At 43.1% G+C, this 23,498-nt stretch overlaps 1 protein-coding gene across 3 annotated transcripts in view; it reads right to left on the reverse strand.

The window, feature by feature from the left end:
* ST3GAL6 (ST3 beta-galactoside alpha-2,3-sialyltransferase 6) overlaps positions 1–23,498 on the reverse strand; it is a 322,642-nt gene that overhangs the window by 209,076 nt on the left and 90,068 nt on the right. For all 3 annotated transcript variants that reach the window (XM_073616978.1, XM_073616973.1, XM_073616974.1), the window contains exon 2: positions 16,503–16,637. In XM_073616978.1, coding sequence (XP_073473079.1) covers positions 16,503–16,512 — 10 coding nt within the window. In that variant the 5' untranslated portion in view covers positions 16,513–16,637. The remainder of the gene's footprint in view (positions 1–16,502; positions 16,638–23,498) is intronic.

Genomic DNA, 23,498 nt, shown 5'->3' on the forward strand with positions numbered 1-23,498 from the left:
TGTCCTGTGTATGTGGAGTCTTCTATGTCAGGAAGACAGCCCAACAGTTTTGGCAACACATCAAAGATCATGTCTACTATTCACAAAATGTTAAAATGCTGACTCCGATCAGCAGACATTTAGATCTCTATCACAGGTTTGATGCGACATGCGTCTCGTTTATTGCCCTAGCAGTAATCCCCAAAAACCCACGAGGAGGCAATGGGGATAAAAGGATTTTGCAAAAAGAAACCTTATGGATTGAACAATTGGATGCTATTCATGCTCCGGGCATTAACAAGACATAATCGTATAGACCTTTTCTGTAGATATACACCCCAACTTTAGGATAGGCCCTACTGGTCCTAATCTTTGAATGATTTTTCATGATCTCTTTTCTTTTTTTATTTACAAAATGAGATGAGTTTTTGCTGGGATATTAAACCTAGGCCCAAGGTTGGTTCCCTGGCGCGTCTTTTCTGATTTTTATTGCCTTCTCTTTTTCTCTTCACTTCCCCTCTTTATTTCCTTTCTGATTCAATAATTAGTTCTATAGAATTATAGATCTATGCGTGTTTGATCTTATTTGGTTAGTTATTTGATATGTATGGCTTTGCAATATTGCCCTGTTGTGATCCGGTTGCTGCACTGCCCCCCCCCCCGGTTTCTTTCCCCTCCTTCCTTGTGTCTCCCCCTTTCTTTTCCCCCCTTTATGATCACCGTATACAATTTTTTTTGACCCCTTATTTCTCTTTTTCACTGCCTTTTATTTTTCAATCATTCCCTGCTTGGTTGCTGACATGGTGGTGTGGTGTATTATGCGGCCGCAAAGCTCCACCTTACTTAGCCATCATGGCTGTCAGCGGCACTTTTAGCTCTTGGAGGGAGATAGTCATGTCTCTTCCTGTTGCTATGCTCTGCGGCTGCATTTAAACCAAGAACCCCCCCCACACACACTCCTATTGGATGTGGTGTGCCGGTTCGGAGGTTGGGCGCATGCGCAGTAGAGCCCAGCCGAGTGTGTGATCGTCATATCCGGCAGCGCCAGACTGACGTCACTGCTGGGACAGACGTACAAAGAGATGCCTTGGGCTGGCGTCTCCCACAGCTGTTTCCACCACGTGCGGTGCTGTCCTCAGAGCGTAGACCTCCAGGGAATACTACTTTATAAGGTAACTGCCTCATGCTGGAGCCATTATTGTGAGCTGAACTCATTGCCTAACAGTCAGAGATATTCTCTGACTGTGTGCACTGCTAAAGTTCTCCTTTTGTCACGTTCCCTTCAAATAGATATCCATCATGGACTATATACATTTTTGGATTACTGGGCTTTCATGTAGTGGGAGGCTTCCCCAAACTGATTTAGCCAGTACCTGATCAGATGTCCTGGATACCTTCTATCGAATGTGTCAAACATTACCATCTACCCTTTGGTGATTGGCGTGAGGTTGCCTTATAGGTGAGAGAATTAAAAATTCTTTCCTTTTTTCTCTGTGATGGCTTTTTCAATTACATAGCACTGAAATTTTTGATATCTATATATACAGACTATTTTTAGAAGTGATCTGAAGATCGTTTTTCCTGAATTTCCATCAGTATTAAGGATATTATTCTCTGCTCAAGTTTTTCTTTTTTTCTTTCTTGCTTTTGATTAATGTAAGTAAGAACCTGTTTATAATTACAATTATAATGTTGACAAGTTTCCCCCATATTGCCCAACTATCCAACCATCTAAATGTTACGTCTGTTCCCATAATCTTTATACGCCATGTCAAATTCAAGTTTCCTAGGGGGGACTTTGACTAGCTGGAGTTGGTTGTGCGGCCTTACTGAGCTCACCGAGGCAATGATATTATATGTTAATGTTGAACAAATATACAAAATGTGATTAACTTACCAGTAATTGCAAATTTTTTTGTTCACAGAATACGCCATGAGCTCCTGAAGAAGCGTCTGTTGAATACGTGCAACATGTAGAGCTGGGTGTTTTATATGACATACTACCTCTTCCAATTTTCTCAATACTGTAGAGTGATCTGTTTGGTCCTCCGATCTTTTGATCATTATTTTTTATGTATGTAAGTGGTGCGTTGGTTATGCTCATAGGCACATTTTTGTGAATAATTTATTAAATTTTAAGTAATTGTCTTGATTCTATTTTTGTAATAAATACATTTTTAATACATACTTGTGTTATGCCTATAAAGTCCATCATCTATAAATTTATTTTTTATTAATCCAAATTATCGGGACGTGGCATTGTATACAAAAGTGTAAATTTATTTTTTATTAGGCCGTCAATAGACGTCCTCCCCTTTGCACGCTCCACGCGCGCGCTGGGATCACCGAATCAATGAGACTCGGGTGATCACAGATCGTAGTAAGGGGCTGATCCTGCCCCCGTACCACGTGATCAGCTGATCACGTGATGTAAACAGAAAATCGGTAATCGGTCCTGAAGAGGAAGAGGCGAAGCCGCCTCATCTGTGCCCACCAATACCGCTTTCCAGTGCCACCTTCCAGTGCCCACACAGTGCCACCTATCAATGCCCACGAGTGTCACCCATCAATGCCCACCAGTGGTGACAATCAGTGTCACCTACCAGTGCCAATCAATGCCCATCACTGCCACCCATCAGTGCCAACCATCAGTGCCACCCATGGGGAGGGAATAAAATGACTTTTTCCTTCCACCCATGGTGGAAGGAAAAAAAGTCAAGTCATCTATGGGCTGCCTTACATGCTATGGTGCATGCTGGAAAACCAGCATCGGACCACCTCGGGACCAGAGCTCTCAGCCAATGGCAGAGAGCGCTGACTGGAGTGCTTTGGTGGGGGAGATTGCTGTATGAATGTCAGAACATTTGTACAGCGTCTCCAACGGAGTGTTAATTTTGACATAACATTTCAATTAAGTTTTAGATATAGTCTTTTGACTAAAATGTCGTTTTAGTCATATTTTAGTCACCTAAGTTGATTTCGTTTTAGTCGTATTTTTAGTTGACTAAAATCTCTAGTAAATTTTAGTCCACTAAAATCGAATGGGTTTAGTTAAAATTTTAATGTATTTTTTTCTTTAGAACTGAGAAACATTATATACTCCTGGAGTAAAAATCTAATAACATGATGGGCGTGGCCGGGATGGAAGACTGAGTGGACGTGTTCCTGAGCTCTCCTGGAGTGCGATCCGGTAATTTATCCGTATCTACTACTTTTATTTGGCTAAAAAGAGACTTAGTAATCCCTGGATGCCTTCTAAAGCTTCCGGCTACCAGAAGAGGGGCAAGAAATTGAAGTTTCCCCCAGGTGTCCCGGTAGAGACTGTCTCGATCTCCTGCTCCACAAGATCTCCTGCGCGCCATAGCAATATGGCGTCGCAAACAGACCACGAGGCGAACCCAGTATCGGCGTCTCCGGGACTGCCAGAGATCATGGCGGCTATTACAACCTGTCAAGCTGCCATTACCTAGTGCCAATCCACCTTGGCTTCAAAAATAGAAGAGGTTCAGCTGGACGTCGGCCTGATTCGGCAAGATCTGGACAAGATCCGCTCCAGAGTAACGGAGGCGGAGAACAGAGTTGGGATGGTGGAAGACACAGTATCTGACCATGCTGCTTCTATTCGCACACTCCAAACTAAGGTTAAGGCATTCAAATACCGAGCTAAAGATGCCGAGAACCGGAGCCGCAGGAACAATTTGAGGATCGTGGGGCTGCCGGAGGGAGTGGAGGGCCGTTCCCCATCTCAGTTCACGGAGGGTTTATTGCGCTCCTTGTTACCGGCAGCTCAACTCTCCCCTTATTTTGCGGTTGAAAGAGCCCACCGGGTGCCGCCAAGACCTGGCCCTGAGGGAGCCCCTTCAAGAACTTTCATTCTCAGGCTGTTAAACTTTCGGGATCGTGATGAGTTACTCAGGGCGTCTCGGGCTGCGGGAGATTTACCCTTTCAGAATACCAAGCTCCTACTATTTCCAGATTATACAATGGAAACACAACGACAACGGCGATCCTTTGATGCTGTAAAGGCTGCCCTGCGGAAGAAAGGTATAAAATATAGTATTTTATTCCCGGCCAAATTAAGAGTGATTGATGGGGAGACGGCACGCTTCTTTACTAGCCCCAGGGATGCATCGGCCTGGTTGGACACTCTGCCCCCGTAAGATTACACTACAAGGACTGTGCTCTGAGTTATCGGCCAAGTTGTTTCTCCTGCCTTACTAAACTGAGTTTCCCTGTGTGTCTCCCGGCTTTGAACATTATCATACGGCAGGGGCTTGTGTTCCGGATGCAATAATCGTGACTGGCAAAGGATATGCTAGAATGTCACCTGCTCCTGTTAATCTGCTTAACCGGCCTCCAGTGAAGGCTGTATAATTGACCCGGATGCACAGAATATGTTCCTATAGCCATTCTTTAGTACTCAATGGTTGTTTGCCTTCTGTTTGGGACTACACTGGAACTGTTTATATGGATCCCTTCGGCTCTTTTTGGAGGAGGAACCGATCGAGAAAGATGCCATCCTCTGGTAACAGACTCTAAGAATGTGCCCCTGCTTAACCAGGTGTAAGCTGAGATTCTCTTTTTTTTTACATATGCTTTTTATTTTCTTTTTTCCTTTTATTTTTAGAATGTTTTTCACTCCACCCACCAGCTCCAAGAAGGAACTTACCACATCCACATATAGCCCCTGGTTATCGGGGAGGATGTGAGGTCTCTACCCAAGCTCACAACCCTAACTTAGGTTACTAACTTTAGTAGTATGGGTGTTTTGGGATCCAGGTGCTCCTCATGTTCCCGAGGTGCATGGGGTGGGAGGGGGGGTTGGTTTGGGCTGCTCATGTTTGGGCACCCACGTTATTTTCTTGTTTTGTTGTTTTTACTTATTATTTCTGCGTTCGGTCATGTAGATGCAAATTGCAGTTGCAAGTATATGATGGTTTATCCCTACCACACGGAACTCAACCTTTTTGGGGATCTGTGTGTTATGGATCTCCAGTATGTCCCGGGAAGGAAAAAGTTCCCCTTTGGAAACATTGTTCCCAGTCGCTTTTAACATTTTATTTTTATTTTTAATGCTGCACCCCTCTCATGGCTAAGTGTATGGCGGTATCTTGGAATGTGAGAGGACTTAATTTGGCGGTCAAGCGTTCGCTGGTATTTGCCTACCTGCGGAGGCTCCGCCCACAAGTATGTATACTCCAGGAGACACATCTTGTTGGCTCTCGCATTCTTAGTCTGAAAAAGGCCTGGGTAGGTGCGCATTATCATGCACCATACTCTAACTATGCAAGGGGAATCAGTATATTAGTGAATAAATCCCTTCCATTCCAAATTATAGAGGTCAAGTTGGATCCGGGAGGCAGATACGTTCTCCTACATGCTTTAATATCAGAAATTCCTTTTGTAATAGTGGGGATATATCTGCCACCCCCTGCTGACGTTACTGTCCTTCACGAACTTATGCAAAAGGTCACATTGTACAGTGTTGAAAATGTATTATTTATGGGTGATTTTAATTTGGCCCCTTCCAGAGACATTGACAGACTTCATGCTTCGGGACCACCCCGGCATGGACTCTCTCATTGGGCTTCCGCCTTCCACATGACATGTTTGGCACCATCTTCACCCGTCGGATAAGGCTTTCACATGTCTATCTACAACATACCGGACCATGTCCCACATTGATTTGGCTTTTGCCTCCTCTGCACTACTTCGGAGGATTGAGTCCTCCGAGGTCCTTTCCAGAGGTATCTCGGATCATGCTCCGGTATCGGTTACTATCCGACTCTCCCATGTGGTGGGTGAGAGAGTGTGGAGGTTGTCTAAATACTGGATTATGGACCCTGACATCCAGGAAGAGCTACCTGAGGCTTTATGTCATTTTTGGATAAACAATGATGAGTCCACTGGACCATTGGTACTGTGGGATGCATTTAAGTCTTGGCTTAGGGGTGAGTACATGGCCCGCATAGCAACCAAAAAACGTGGATCTGTGCAGTCTCTGAGACATCTGGAGAAGCAGGTGAAATTGAAGGAAGAGGAGTATATACAAAATTCTGACCAGAATCACTATGTGCTCTGGCAGGATTTTCTGGAGGGAGCTGTCCCTTCTTAGAGTTGAGCTAACTCAAAAATCTATGCTGGATAGTGCACAGAGGGTATTTGAATTTAGTGATAAGAATGGAAGATTGTTGGCCTGGTTGGCAAAGGGAAGGAATAATATGACCCACATTGGAAGGCTGAGGGCGCTAGATGGTCGACTATTGACGACCCCGGCTGACATTAATGCAAGATTCCTTGAGTTTTATCACAACTTATATTCATCTAGAGCAGACTTTAGCGGTGATGAGCTCCTCAAGTATCTGGAGAGGATTCCCTTCCCCTCCTTGGCAGCTGCGAAGCACGAGGAGCTGGATAGGGACATTTCCTTAGAGGAAGTGCAGGAGGCACTGGGTGCTATGCAGTCTGGAAAGGCCCCCGGACCAGACGGCATCCCCATTGAATTCTACGCTACATACCAGGATCTCTTGGTACCTAGGCTTACTTCTCTGCTGCTGAAGTCTGCTGAATTGGGATCTATCCCAGATTCGTTATCCGACGCGATTGTGGTCTTGGTGCCCAAACCTGGCAAGGACCCGGAGGAATGCGCCTCTTACCGGCCTATCTCCCTTATCAATGCTGATGCTAAATTGTTGTCAAAAATATTGGCTATCAGGCTTGGTAAGGTGATAGAAGACCTAGTGCAGATTGAGCAGACTGGTTACATGCCGGGGAAGGGCACCGATATCAATATCCGTCGCTTATTCTTGAATCTGGCTGCCGCCCACGATAATAGAGGAACCAGAGTCATAGCCTCTCTGGATGCAGAAAAGGCTTTTGACTCTGTTGAGTGGGAGTATTTGTGGGCGGTACTACGGAGATTTGGAATAGGACCTAGATTCATGCAATGGCTCCGTATGCTGTATAAAGCCCCTAGGGCAAGGATTCGAGTAAATGATACCCTTTCGGATTTCTTTCTCCTTCAGAGGGGCACCCGGCAGGGTTGCCCCCTTTCCCCCAGCTTATTTGCATTGGCCTTGGAGCCCCTGGCGATTTTAGTCAGGGAATCCAACCGCATAGTGGGATTAAAGATTGGCCCTCTGGAGGAGAAGATATCATTATACGCTGACAACACCCTGCTTTACTTGCAAGATGCCAATGCTTCGCTGGAGGCTGCTCTTGAGGCCTTTGATGAATTTGGGCAATTCTCAGGGATACGTATAAATTGGACCAAATCAGTTCTCTTCCCCTTAGATGAGCGGGCGAAAGAGCTGGCACCCCAGACGGCATTGAGATGGGTGGAAGAATTTACGTACCTTGGTATAAAGATTACGAGAGAGCCCCAGGCATTTCAGCGCCTCAACCTTTTTCCAGTAGTTGCTCAACTGAAAGAACACTGTTCCCGTTAGGCTAATTTGCCCCTTAATCTCCTGGGGAGGATCAATATTTTAAAAATGATTTACTTACCCAAGCTCAACTACATATTTCGGAATTGCCCGACGTGGATACCCCAGGCCTTCTTCAGAAATTTAGACACATGTATTGGCTCCTTTCTGTGGAGGGGATCGTCTCCACGTGTAGCACGGTCAACTCTACAGCTCCCTGTGAGTTATGGGGGCCTAGCCTTACCTAACCTGATGGTGTACTACTGGGCAGCCGTCCTGTTCACAGTCAGGTGGTGGTTTGAACAATCCAGGGCCAACGCGGCGGTTTGCCTTGAGGCGGCTATTGTGGGGTCCCTCACTGAGCTTAGTAACCTGGCTTATCGCAGGGATTCATCATACCCCTCTTTACCTGCTCCTACTGGAGCTACTCTGCAAGTCTGGGGAATGGCTAGGCAAAGGTTTTTAGCTACCAACCAATGGTCACCGTACTGCCCGTTGTGGGGGAATTCGACCCTCCCGCACTTCCGGACCGTTCCGGACCCGCAGGTGTGGGCCATGTCTGGTGTCAGAGTGTTGAAGGATATTGTCGCATCAGGATCCCTTATCCCCTTTCGTGCACTTGCAGATAGACACAATCTCCCTGGGTGGATGTTATTTCGCTATTATCATTTGCGACATGCCTTCCAAGCGAAGTTTTCGGTCCCGCCTGTTCTTCAGGCTGATGCGATTGAGGAACTGCTATCGCAGGAAACTGCATAAACCCTTGTCTACGCTGTACTTGACATTACTTAAGAAAGACTCGCCCAAGATGGAGGCCCTATGGTGTAAGTGGAAGGCGGACATCCCGACCTTAGATAGGGAATCATGGGAAGAGTGCTTTGAGAATAGCCTCCGAATAATGATTTCCTCTAGGGATAAATTAATTCAAACCAAGTTCCTGCACAGAATATACTTCACGCCCCAGAGACTGCACAGAATATTTCCACAGAGGTCCTCGAATTGCCCGCGGTGCCAGTCACCGGACAGTGACTATATTCACATGTTCTGGAATTGTCCTAGACTCTGCGGATATTGGGCCGCTATAGAGGAATTTGTAAATGTCCGATTCCAGTTAGGAATTTCTCTGTCGGCTGAGTTAGCTTTGCTGGGTATTCAGGACGACGAACAGAGACCTCGTTATACCAAATTACTACTGGCTACTATTCTATGCTAAAAAAGATATTCTACTAAAATGGACATCTCGTCACCCCCCTACAATAAGAGCCTGGGAGAACTTGATAAATGCGGTTATACCTATGTATAAATTAACTTATATAAGTAGAGGGTGCCCCCAGAAATTTGCCAAAGCCTGGCAACCGTGGACTGACCCGATCTGACCTCCCCCTCTATACATATAATATAGATCCTTAAAAGATAGGTATTACATGTTGTGAGAGATGGGTGTGTTGCCTCCTGCCCCCCCCCCCCCCCCCGTATCATTCAATTGTTATTTTATGTTATGTTATTGCCCCACCTCCCCTCCCTGCCAGGTGACATGAATATGGGACAATACTCGATAGTAGATTAGTGCTGTTTGACGTTTGCTAGCTATACGCTGCATAATTATTCTGTGTATCTGATATACTAATTTTCGCTTATTATCTACTGTACTTTATATTTTCTCAAATAAAGACCAACCTTGTTGTAAAAAAAAAAAAAAATCTAATAACATGTCATTATTTATGGTATCTATAGACACGATTTAGACATTGTGATTTAAATTCAATTTAGTTTTAGTCATAGTCTTGACTAAAATGCCATTTTAGTTTTAGTCTTATTTTAGTTGACTAAAATTGTATTGATTTAGTCGACTAAAATATTTTAGTTGATGAAATTAACACTGCTCCAACGGGAGCCGACAGCTTTTTTTTCATTCAACCCGAAAAACGAGTAGTGTGTACCAGGCTTAAATCTTGAGGACTAAGATTCCCAATATTAAAAAAAAAAAAAAAAAACAACACCACACACATTCTCCATGATGTAAAATAAAATAAATAAATAAATAAAAGAACTCCAACAGGCAGAGACAGATCCCTTAATCCCTTAAATTATATGTAAAAACCTTACCGACTGACATTTGGTTTGCAAAAGCACTGCGTATTGTATTATTATGTTTTGGGAGACAGGGACAGAGTACTGTCACCCTATAATAATAACCGCCTGAATAAGGTAGACAGATGCATCTAGGGTTGGACATCTGTCCCTAACCACAGGTAACTGCTGGGTGTGTGGATACATTTGAACATAGATAGCTCCTCTCTCAGTCTATCATTTCTTTGTACAGTGGCCATAGCTGTTCATGTTTCATGTGTGACATACTCTCACCGATGCAGTACAGCGTCTTCATATAACTGGTGTGGCGGTGATCAGGGACATTGACTGGTGACAGTATGAAGGAAAAAATGTTTTTACAATTTTTTTTTTTATGATTCTTTTTTTTTTTTTTTAAACACACTGTAACCAGAGCAATATAATGTTATCAAAGTAACATTGTATTAATCTGGGGTAGTGATCAGTATTTTTTTTTTTTTTTTTTTTTTTTTTTTTTACACATTAGGTTTACTTATAGCAGTGCATTACATTGCTATAAGCAAGCATTTTACTGAATGAAACTAATTAATTCCTTCTGTTTTGTTATTAGCGGTTATTGGTCAAAGCTAATCTCATGGTACAGATGGTCTGTGATTGGCCCGGTCTGTACCATGTTATCACACTGACCAATCACAGCTAGCAACACAATGTACACACTGGATGGCTTGAAAGGAAGCCATTCATTGTGTGCAACTGTCATGTAACCTGCTGTGATTCGTCATGGCGGTCACATAGTACTGGTAGCAAGCCGGTACTCTGGTCATTGGCCATGTCCGTGGATATGCCCCGTGACAGATTGCGCCGCTGCACGGCCCTGCGATTGGCGCATCCTGACAGGAGGTCATATGATGTCCTGTCAGGATGGTAAAGCACCCGCCCGCCTGTCAATCTGCTATTGGCCGGGTGGTAACTGGTTAAGAATTTAAAAAAAAACAGTTACATTCCTGGAATGCTGGGATTGCTGACTGCCACATTTACTTGTGTCCTTAACCAAACTGTCAAACCATCAAATGGTTGGTGTCATAACTCATCACACGTGCAGCACCATGGCGGTTGCAGATCAAACAAAAGCAGCTTCCTTGGTTGTAAACAATAGGAGGGTAAGGCTGTCAGCAGATCGGCCTCCTCAAACTCAGCAGTGCCCAAGGGCCACACCACATGCAGTGCAGAGCTTTTTTTTTTTCTGCACCAAAAAACGAATGGAAAGTAGGTTATATGGTTTTCAATGTCATAGTTCACACCAGTGCTTGCAGTTCCAGAAAAAAATTTGAACATGCTGCATTTTTCCTGCACTGGAACTCTGTAAAACATAACAAAAATGCACTGGAATACACATGTCCTTATTTAAGGCTAAGAAAAAAAGGAGGGGGGGGGACAATGCACTGGACTGCATCAAAAACGCACTGGAATGCACCAAAAACACGTATGCAGAAATGCATCTGGAACGCATCCAGACTGCGTTTCTATGGTGTGAACTGGCCCTAAATGTGCCTAAAAATGGAGAGCAACTGAGCATGTGCAGAACAGGGTGAAAGTGTATTGCTGGATTTTAAACAGTATATAGACAATTATTTGTAATGTTTGCTATACCTGCAAAAGGGGCCAGCCTGAAGTGATCTAGGAAGACTTCAAGTTTTTGACTACAGGTAAGCCTATATTAAAGGCTTACCTGTAGCTACCCCGGATATCTCCTAAATCTGCACGGTTTAGGAGATATCCCCTATATCAACACATGCGCACTAAAGCAACGGCACATCTGTGCCGTCATTCAGCTAGTATGCCATTACCGGCGGCTCCCTCACACATGTGCGTGAGTGACGTCATTGCGGCTCTGGCCAATCCCAGCGCCGGAGCCCGCGATACCCGGAAGTAACTCCGGGATCGATGTCGCCGGCCGGAGCATTGTATGAGGACTGCTGCGGGGGCTTCGATCTAAGGTAAGTAATTCATAATGAGCTAGTATGCTATGCATACTAGCTCATTATGCCTTTGTCTTGTAGTTTTTTTTGAGGGGGGGGGCGTTTTACAAACACGTTCCATCCCGCCCCTTTAAAGATTAAAAAAGTCAGCAGCTACACATACTGTAGCTGCTGACTTTTAACATTAGGACTCTTACCTGTCCAGGAGTCCAGCGATGTTGGCACCGCAGCCGATGTTTACATCGGCTGGTCAGGTGTTGACGCCACTATTGTGGTTAAGGGAACCCCAGCAGTGCAGCCTTTCGGTTTCACGGCCGGGTCCCTACTGCGCATGCGTGAAGCGCGCTGCGCTCTCACTGGCCCAGCAGAAGGGGCGGGAGGAGGGGGGCCGAGCTGCTGACGTAATTCACTGCGGCACGGTCTCCCGGAGCTGGAGACAAAAAACTAGGGCTTTAACTAACTATTATTTTCATAATCGATTAGTTGGCCGATTACTGTTTCGATTAATCGGTTAATAACCTTAACAAAAAAAAGTATGATCTATAATTTAATTAAGTTTAAAAAAAAGGCAATTTATTCTTAAATATGTATATGCAGTGGTAAATATAAATAATCAACTATATGGTTAGGGAGAAAAATCTGTAATCCACTATGAGAATAACAAACAGAAGAGATATACTGTATATACTATTAGAGGGTGAATCTGGCAAATATCATCAGACTCAGAGATCTATTTTTTTTTATTTAAAGCAAAAAAAAAAGTTAAAGACTGTTTTTCATATTTTCAAACAGAACTGTAATATATTACAGTGGGGATCAAAAGTTTGGGCACCCCAGGTAAAAATGTGTATTAATGTGCATAACCAAGCCAAGATAAGATGGAAAAATCTCCAAATGGCATCAAATTACAGATTAGACATTCTTATAATATATCAAAAAAAGTTAGATTTTATTTCCATCATTTACACTTTCAAAATTACAGAAAACAAAAAAATGGCGTCTGCAAAAGTTTGGGCACCCTGCAGAATTTATAGCATGCACTGCCCCCTTTGCAAAGCTGAGACCTGCCAGTGTTATGGATTGTTCTCAATCATCGTCTGGGAAGACCAGGTGATTCAATCTCAAAGGTTTTAAATGGCCAGACTCATCTGACCTTGCCCCAACAATCAGCACCATGGGTTCTTCTAAGCAGTTGTCTAGAAAACTGAAACTGAAAATAGTTGACGCTCACAAAGCTGGAGAAAGCTAAAAGGAGAAAGCAAAGTGTTTTCAGATGTCAATATCCTCTGTTCGGAATGTAATTAAGAAATGGCAGTCATCAGGAACAGTGGAAGTTAAAGCAAGATCTGGAAGACCAAGAAAAATATCAGACAGAACAGCTCGCAGGATTGTGAGAAAAGCAATTCAACACCCACGTTTGACTGCACGATCCCTCCAAAAAGATCTGGCAGACACTGGAGTTGTGGTACACTATTCCACTATAAAGAGATACTTGTACAAATATGGTCTTCAAGGAAGAGTCATCAGAAGAAAACCTCTTCTACGTCATCACCACAAAAATCAGCGTTTGAACTTTGCAAATGAACATATAGACAAGCCTGAGGCTTTTTGGAAACAAGTTCTGTGGACCGATGAGGTTAAAATAGAACTTTTTGGCCGGAATGAGCAAAGGTACATTTGGAGAAGAAAGGGCACAGAATTTAATGAAAAGAACCTCCAACTGTTAAGCATGGGGGTGGATCAATCATGCTTTGGGGTTGTATTGCAGCCAGTGGCACAGGGAACATTTCACAAGTAGAAGGAAAAATGGATTCAATAAAAATTTCAGCAAATTTTGGATGGTAACTTGATGCCATCTGTGAAAAAGCTGAAGTTAAAGAGAGGATGGCTTCTACAAATGGATAATGATCCTGAACACACCTCAAAATCCACGGGGGATTACATCAAGAGGCGTAAACTGAAGGTTTTGCCATGGCCTTCACAATCTCCTGACCTCAACATTATTGAAAATCTATGGATAGACCTTAAAAGAGCAGTGCGTGACAGACAGCCCAGAAATCTCAAAGAACTGGAAGACTTTTGTAAGGAAGAATGGGCAAAGATACCTCAAACAAGAATTGAAAGACTCTTGGCTGGCTACAAAAAGCGTTTACAAGCTGTTATACTTGCCAAAGGGGGCAGTACAAGAAAAAGAACTCTGCAGGGTGCCCAAACTTTTGCAGACACCATTTTTTTGTTTTCTGTAATTTTGAAAGTGTAAATGATGGAAATAAAATCTAACTTTTTTTGACATATAAGAATGTCTAATCTGTAATTTGATGCCATTTGGAGATTTTTCCATCTTTCCTTGGCTTCGTTATGCACATTAATACACATTTTTACCTGGGGTGCCCAAACTTTCGATCCCCACTGTATATGCTGGCCATACAAAAACGATGTCTGCCTTGTTATTTTAAGAACTTCGTTCGATTTGCTAATCGTTAGTGGGGTCAAAACGACATTAGTTTTCAACCACAGTGACAGGAAAATTTAGGAATAGAAAACTTCTTGGTCAAAGGAATTTTTAGACAGTGTATGTGGTTTTCGTTCAGAAATTACATTCATTTTAAAAACAATATGTTAAAAGCAAGTGAAAATTTCAAACAACATTCTTTCATTCAGCGAATGTACAAAGATTTTTCGTATGAATATTCTCTTCTGAAAATTGATCTGTGTGGCCAGGCCCAGCATAAGGCTCGGTGCATACCTATGCAGTTTGCTTTTGATCTGTTTTTGTTGTGTGTTTTGATTTTTGAGCATGTGATTTTGCGGCGATTTGCGTTTTTGGGGGGTCAATTTGTTGGGCCGATTAAAAACCACAAATTGCTGCAAAAACGCATTACATGCTTTTTCTGCAGCTTCTCCATTGAATTATATTGAGCCAAAAAAAGCACCATTCTGTAAAAATGAATCCTACTGGTTTGGATAAAGCTGATACTTCACAGACAAACAATATCCATTCAAGGATTTATGATAATGAGCAATTCGTAATTCAAACAGTGACTTGGCCAAATCCTCCCTAGGTTTTATCCAAAGCATTTAAAGTATTGGCCCTGACATGTCAACATCAGCTGGCTGATTTTCGTGATCCAGAGCTATGGTAATAAAGTCCAACTGTCCAAAATTGTTTACTCTAAAAGGCAATTGCAAAAGGTAACAGAATAAAAAAAAAAAAAAAACAAAAAAAACACAACAGTAGCTTTACACAAATAACAAAAATCTCAAATTTATTTCTCTACAATTACTGTATTAGAAAATGCACAGCTAGTCTGTAAAATACATCTGCTAGACCCATGGTTTGGTGAAATTACCTATCTTTAAAAAAAAAATAAAAAAATCTGAAGCTACTTTCTATTCCCCCAACTCCTCTTCCGGCAATAATGAACGATCCAGCACTGCCATCTGTGCCTGCGCTGACCAGTTGCTTTTTTGTGACATCACCCAGCTATACCCATCACTGTACAGCCAATTAGAAATTACCTTGTCAGTCAGGCAGTGATATGGACACACAAAGCAGGACCCTCCCCCTCTGCATTAAAGAAGTAGTCTTAGAAGACCAACAGTGTCACAACTAGGGCTGGGGAAAAAAATCGATTTGAATCTTGAATCGAGTTGAGAAGTCAAATTTTCAGCAAATCGATTTTTTAGATTTTTTTTTTTTCACCAGGACTGGTGCTGACACCGCGCCGGTCCTGAGGAGCTGCGGGCAGGAGTTTTTAGGTGAGGCTGCGCCTAAAAACTCCTGCCCGCAGCTCCTCAGGAGAGGCGCGGTGTCCATCAAAAAGAAAAAGAAAACTCGATTCGAATCGTGAATCGAGTTTTTTTTTTTTTTTTTTAAATCGCAGATTTTTTTTTTTTTGGACAAAATCGCCCAGCTCTAGTCACAACTATGGATTTAGGCAATTACCTCTGGCTTTTCGATTGGGATTTTCTTAACAACTGTTTGGAATGGGGGAGGGGCAATGGGGATGTTCCGCTTTAAATCAACTGATTTGTTTCCGATTCCATCACCTGCTTTTGTTTACCCCAAAAACTCTTTCTCCTCCTAAACATGTAAAACCTAAATAAGTACACATGATAGTCCCATCTCAATAGTTTAACTGGATCCTTGAGGATCAAATGACAGTGTGCTTCTGTTTAATACTGCAAGTTTAAGATACTTTTACAGTGTTAAAAATACATTTAAAATATATATATTTTAAACAAATATATATATTAATCAAAGTTTATATGGTATATAAAAGACAAGATATAAAAGCAAACTACAGTGAAAGCTGTTTAACCGCTTGCTGACCAGCCGTCGTCATTATACTGCGGCAAGGCTAGCCACGGAGGATGCCCATTGACTCGTGGGATTGATTACACTGGTATTCCAGGAGCCAATGCGAAAAAGGATATGACGTACTTCGCCGCAGCGAGTTTTGGATGGAAGTGGAGCTTTTTTAGCAAAAAAGGTTTATATATATATTTATATATATATAAGACTCTTGCATTTGCGATTGGCTGTTAGGTGCTACTAAACTAAAAGGAAAAGTAGTTTGGGATAGACTACCTCAGTAGACTTTCTGCAGCCCACTGTAAATGAAAGTTCTCAGGGTTTTGAAAATCATTTGACCCATCATTAATTCTTATAGGTGATCAATGATCCCTGGTCTGCCTTATTTTTCCATTGTGGGCAGCCATCATCCACACAAAACAATCACAGCAGAGATTTATATAGAGGAAACCAACACCTGGCTGCAGGAAGGTTTGGTTTACTAGAGTGTACTGTATATTTACTGCCTTCAGATATGTGTGAAATAAAAATACATGTATGGAAGCACAACTACAATATTATACTTAAACAGGATTACTCAGTCAAGCAAAATGCTCTTCAGGAGCACAGTGCTCAATGTTCATGTTTGAGAAGTTGGATTGTGTGTGCAGTTCTAACCACCTTCTGAGGGGAGCTTAATGCAATCCACTCATCAGAATGACAGAATAGATGAATATGAGGTAAATATGTACCTACCTTGATACATGGTACAGAAGCACTATACCAGTCCAGTCCGGAACACCTAATATGAATCTGTCAAATCTTCATTGCAGTCTTTGTGTCTGTCTTTCAACTCAGATGTCGTCCACATTGAAACACGCTATTGAGCTCCTACAAAAAAAAAAAAAAAAAAGTTTGAGATGCTTAACCTCGCCCCTAAAATGTAAATACAACCAACCAAACTGTGAAAAGAAACTTTTATCCAGACCCCAACACTTAGCCAAACACGAGAAGAATCCTTTACCCCAACACTTAACTCAACCTAAAAAAAGACCTTAACTCCATCTTTTCAAACCCAGATTCAGATAAAAAAAGCCTTCTGTGTGCAGCAGTCCCCCTCAGACCCCCTAATACTTGCCTGAGCCCTATCTTGATCCAACAATGTGCACAAGTGCCTTGGCTGTCCGGGACTCTCCCTCCTCATTGGCTGAGACAGAAGCGGGCGCCATTGGCTCCCACTGCTGTCAAAGTCAGTGAGCTAATGAAGATAGAGAGGGGGGCAGGGCCGAGCCGCAGCTCCGTGTCTAAATGCAGCGGGTCAGCTCGGGTGCCCCCATAGCAAGCTGCTTGCTGTGGGGCACTCAACAGGAGGGAGGGGCCAGGAGCGCCGACGAGGGACCAAAGAAGAGGAGGATCTGAGCTGCTCTGTGCAAAACCACTGCACAGAGCAAGTAACTATAACATGTTTGTTATTTTTTAAACAAAAAAAACACACAAGACTTTAAGCACATTCCTGTATTGCTTAATTCATATTAAAAAATGTATTGTATTTTATGTCTACAAGCTTTGCTTTGAACACAGAGAACGCTTGTGAAACCAAAGCCATGACAACCTAACACAATTGACAGTTGTTCAGCTGTATTAACAACTGTACCATTATCTAAGCCTGAGTGTTTCTGATTGGAGCGCACCATTTGCTGGCTTGTGAGAGTCAATTTGACTAAAGCAGGTTAAAAGAAAGGTAGAAAAAATGGACAACAAACTAAATACAGGCAGTCCCAGAGTTACTATCAACCGGCTTACATACGACCTGTACTTAAAGTGGTTATTAAGCCACTACTATAAAAAAAAACTCCCATCCCCTCTGTAACATAATGTGTGTCCCTGTGCCTTTGTTTTATTATTATTATTAATTATTATTTATAAAAAAATGCAGATTATACCTTATATCAGAGCATCTCTCGGCGCTCTCACGTAACTCCTCGGCTCTCTCCTCTGCCCGGCTTACAACTCCAGCTGGCGGCGCCAAGCACTCCTGATGACATCAGCTGGGGAGGAAAGGAAGAGAGGAGAGAGAGAGCCGAGGAGTCACGTGAGCGCTGGGAGCCGCTCTGATATAGGTACAGATCGCCAGCTTTTTAAACACAGACACATATATTGATATGTTACAGAGGGGATGGGAGGATTTTATAGTAGTTATGAGAGCAGCAGGAGTGGAGGGGGCAGGCACTGACATGAGCAGACGGTGGGGAGAGGTGGGCAGAGCAGGGCTGCAGATGATGGAGCCATGAAAACTGACCAAGATGTCAGGGCTCAGCAGCCATGATAAACCATGGTCAGTTTACAGGGGGAGGGCATAGCCAGGCAAGATCAGCCAGGTTTTTTAGGTGCTAAAAGGGGTCAAGTTACACAGCACAAGCACTGTGCTGTATAACATGCTTTAAGGGAACAGGATCTGTTTTTTTTTAGGGCAACAAACACTTTAAGAATGGAGGCAGAGTGATGCCATGCTGGTCCAGTCCCGGAAACCGCCGGGTGGCTATCTTGCTGCTCACCACATGGTGCCACCTACAGAACCTACCTTGTTCGTAACCCGGAGACTGCCTGTACAACAAAATGATACAGTCTTTATAATCAAGCACTATATTACAGTGTTGATTTAAAACAAGCGGATAAGAATTATGTTTTTTTTAAAGAAAAAGCCAGCATTACAGGATCCATAAATGTAAAAGCTGTACAACAGTACTGTACACTATTATTCAAACAGGATCCAACTATGCCACCCATGTTTACTTTGAGCTAGAAAACCTTTAAAAGGAAATCTTCCCAAAAAGAAACAAGGAGGCTGCCAATGTAATGTCAGTAGCCTGACTAATGTTGTGCTTTAAACTGTGTGTAATCCCAACATTTCATATTCCTACTATGTACTTAACAAAAAGTATCCTGTTCTATTGCATTGCTTCATTTGTGTCAAATACCTGGTGATCCCGCCAGTCCTCCTGCTTTCCTATTTTAAACTGACCATACCAAAAGCATGGAAACACATCCATCCCAGTGTGGTCAGTTTTGTCCCTTGCATTCTACTTGGGAGAACAGCCTGCCTATAATACAATGGTCAGACTTGCAATGACGATAACACACACTCACAGCTATTCACTAGGAAATCAGAGTATTGTCGTTTCTCTGCCTCCTGATGACCTTTCAGTTTCCATCCCCAGCTCTCTAAGCTCCTTATGCCGCTAATAAGAGAGGTCATGTGATCACATATTAAAAAAAAAAAAAAAAAAAGGAAAAAAAGCTTGCTATGGTGGCACCTGAGCTGCTGCTGCTGTGAGTGTGTGTCCATTTACGCATGAAGCTGCAGCTCGGCCCTGTCCCCTCTCTCCTAGTAACTGAATAGCTTGTTTAAGGGTTCACTTAACACTTTTAGTCACTGACCTACAACAAAAATATAAAGACTTCTGATCTTTCTCTGGTTTCTATACTTTAACCACTTGCCCACCGCTGCGCGCCGATATACGTCAGCACAATGGCAGCGGTGGGCAAATGGGTGTACCTGTACGTCCCCTTTAATTGGCAGGGTTAGTGGGCGTGTGCCCCAGCTGCGTACAGCGTGACCATGCCCGCAGGACCCGCGGACTCGACGTCCGTCCGTCTCCCGACGATCGTGTCATGGAGCCGCAGAACAGGGAAGTGCCTATGTAAACAAGGCATTTTCCCATTCTGCCACGTGTCACGACAGAAATCGGGAGCAGTGCTCGATGTCATGTGAGTTGTAGCCCATCCCCCCCCACAGTTAGAATCACTCCCTAGAAAAAACACTTAACCCCTTCATCGCCCCCTAGTGGTTAACCCCTTCCCTGCCAGTGTCATTTACATAGTAATCAGTGCATTTTTATAGCACTGATTGCTGTATAAATGACAATGGTCCCAAAATAATGTCAAGTGTCCGCCAAAATGTCACAGTCCCGATAAAAATCGCAGAACGCAGCCATTACTAATAAAAAAAATAAAATAAAAATGCCATAAAACTTTCCCCTATTTTGTAGAAGCTATAACATTTGCGTAAACCAATCAATATACGCTTATTGCGATTTTTTTTACAAAAAATATGTAGAAGAATACATATGGGCCTAAACTGAGGAAAAAATTGTTTAACATATTTTTGGGGGATATTTATTATAGCAAAAAGTAAAAAAAAAAATTTGCGTTTTTTTAAAATTGGTGCGCTTTTTTTGTTTATAGCGCAAAAAATAAAAAGCGCAGAGATGATCAAATACCACCAAAAGAAAGCTATTTGTGGGGAAAAAAAGGACGTCAATTTTGTTTGGGTGCAACGTCGCACGACCGCGCAATTGTCAGTTAAACGATGCAGTGCCGAATCCAAAAAGTGCTCTGGTCAGGAACGGGGTAAAATATTCTGGGGCTGAAGTGGTTAAAGTGGTTCTAAATCCTCAAGATTTTTTACCTTAAAGTGGATGTATTTTTTTGATGTCATAATGTAGAGTATAAGATTTCCTATCATTTGAGCCCAGTCTTGCCACAAAGAGTTAATCCATCTCTGAGCAATCCTCTTTTATTGTTCATTGAGATAAAACTTAACAAACGGAGAAAAAACTTTGTCAAATCCTCCCCCTTGCTGTGAGTGACAGGTGATTTACATATCTTGTGCACTAGCCTAAGACATGCATTATTTTTTAATTCCCACCCCCACTCCTTTCTTCAGCAGCTCTGCAAGGATTGGCTGTTCCACACCTCACCATGATTTGGCATGCTGAAGTCATGTGGTTACTTTCCTGTCTTTTCACTGGATGTTAGAGATCATAGCAGAAGTTCAGTGTTAGAAATACACAGGAGAAAATGCATATTGACAAGGGGAGTGTAGAGGTGGGCGGGGAATCTACTGACATCATGACTCCACCCACCGAGCTCCAGACAACAGACCCACCCACAGAATCTGCAGTTTTTCGGGTCTCATAACAGACAGATGGGAGACATTTGACAGGTAAAGATACACGCAGGAGGCATATATATCCTTATAGATAACCCCTATGGCAGTAGTTTAGAAAGGATGACACTGGGTTTACATCCACTTTAATGCATTCTATACATTAGGGTAAATTACCTTCTCTGCTGCTGGATCACCCCAGCTCCCCCCTTATTCTTATGTGAGCCTGATCCAGCAACATGCACAAGAGCCGCTGTCTCCCTCCCCATTGGCTCCTGCTCCTGTCAATCGACTCCAATGACGAGGTAGTGGGGCCAAGTCCCCACTGTCTGTCAATTGACACAGCAGCGGAGCTGGGGATTGCCCCCAGGGGAAGCGGCTTCACTGGACAGATAGGAGGAGCCAGGAGCCCTGCCGGGGGACCTGAGAAGAGGAGGTTTGAGCCCATTGCGCAGAGCAAGAATAGTGATGATTGTAGTGATGATTGTTTTTTTTTTTTGTTTTGTTTTTTTTATTTCCTTTACAATCGCTTTAGGACAATGGCTTAAAGTAGAACAATAGGCAAAACTTTTTTCCTCCCATTTTGAATAGAGTAAGGGAGGGTTATAACTCCCGACATTTTTTTTTTCTTTGCCATCTGTGTCCCATTGTGGAGATTTACTTTCATTTCCTGTCCCATAGCCAAAACAGGAAGTTACAAGAAATCCCTGCAAATTAAGAAAATCTCTTGGGGACCCCAAGGTCACCCCAAGATTTCCCCTCTAGTAAAGTGGATGTAAACCCTCACATATACACCCGGTGAAGTGAACAGCCTCAGATGATACACAGAGATGAAAACAAATCTCCCTACATAAGTTTTACATGTATATCTGCAGCTTTATATTTTCTTTAGAAAGTGCACATTATGTTAGAGATTTTCTCTCCTTGTTCAACACTGGAAGTGGATTTGTGGCATACAGCCAAGACAGCTGATTGGAGGAAAGGCACACCCGCCACATAGGCACATAGACTTGCAGAGCTGTGCTGTGACAGGGCAAGCTTTCTGCTAATCAACCTCCCTGACACAAATTTCAGGCTGGTTTTATCTGGTTTGACAGAACTTGTCAGAAGTCATCATGCTGATAACAGAGCAAGGAAACAGCAGAAACATACAGAACTTAGGGCTTTGGAGAGAGATAAGAACACACTAAAGATATATATGCATAGGTCAAATTTCATGAATCAGGTTTACATCCACTTTCATTTTCTGGGGACACCCCAAAACTTGGGATTTTCTTTTTACTTTCACTTTCATTAATAAGGATAAACCGCACAAATAGAGATGGTGAATCTCTCGAAGGCCCCTTTCACACGAGAGATCTGATCAGTTCCGCCTGTCCGTTTTTCAGGGGGACCTGATCGGACCCTCCAGTCTCTTCTATGGAGTGGTGGATGTCAGCATGGACACATGTTTGCTGACTCCCGCCGCCATCCGATCGGATCCTGTCCGCCAAAAGCAGACAGACTGGGGACCTATTTCCCATACGTCTGGTGGATCAAATGGCATGGGACAGAAACACATAGGCGGTGCGTTTCCATCCGATTGCCCCATAGACGAGAGTGTGCTATGTCCTTATCTGCTCTGCATGGCGGATCAGACCTGGACCTGTCATTCACCTGCTAAGCAGAGATCAGCGAAGAGATACCCCACTGAGCAAGTGGATCCCACTTCACGGAGGCACCCATGTGAAAGGGGCCTAACAGGGGCAGAGGTATATATTAGGAAAGTTAGATGGTTATTATACCAGCCAGGCAACTAAAATTTTCAGAAAGAAAACCCTCTATATTTATCTCAGGATAGGTAAAACAATTAAAAAGAGAAAACAAGCAGCAGGCCCACCAACCATTTGTAACTATTATTATATAGATGCATATAGCTTTTCCAAATCAAACACAGGGAGGTTCATGCCCGACCAAAGTATTTACAAAGTTTCACCGGAAGGGAACTGTAGTGCTCGGTTTTGAAACCACATTTCCCCAAAAAAATTAAAATAAATAATGACTCAACTTCCTACTGAACATGCTTTATATAAACCAGGGCTCATTAGAATAAAACCTTTGAGAAGGGGAACATAGCTTTGCCACAACTCCACTGAAAGACTTGCATGAAAAGCTTTACATTTTCCTCCTTGCACTTTAATGTTCAGGGAAAGTGTTTTGTTTTTTTGCAAAACGCTCATAAACATGGCATGTAAAGTGGCAAAACGGACAATTTTAACCAGACGTTTTTAGTTGTTTTTTTTTTTTCCCAGACAGAAAACGCCGATATCAGCCTATATGTGCATGGACACATAGGATAACATGCTGGGGAGTTTATTGGCTGCAGAAAAAAAATGCCCGAAGCCAAAAACAGCAGCTGTAAAAACGTCCAGCTGCTGACTTTTAATATTAGGACACCTACCTACCAACGAATACAGCGGGATCTTCACCCGAGCTGATTTTTCAATCGGCTCTCAGGTGCTTCCGCCGCCACCTCGACTAAGGGAAACCGGCAGTGAAGCCTTGTGGCTTCACAGTTGGTCCCCTACTGCGCATGCACGAAGAGCGCTGCGCTTTGTGAATGGCCCGGCAGAGGAGGGGAGGGGGGGTGGAGGTTGGTCGCAGAAGTGGGAGTGGGTACCTGTCAAAACAAAGGCCAAAGACCAACCTGAGTAAAGGTAACCAATCGTATATGGCTTGCCATATTGTGATTTGCCATGTAAGTGCTTTTGGGGTTATTCCCTCTGCTTTTGGGGTTATTCTTAGGATTTGAAACCCCTGAAAGC

Source organism: Aquarana catesbeiana, linkage group LG02 (genome assembly GCF_042186555.1).
Source record: "Aquarana catesbeiana isolate 2022-GZ linkage group LG02, ASM4218655v1, whole genome shotgun sequence".
NCBI classification, from domain to species: Eukaryota; Metazoa; Chordata; class Amphibia; order Anura; family Ranidae; genus Aquarana; species Aquarana catesbeiana.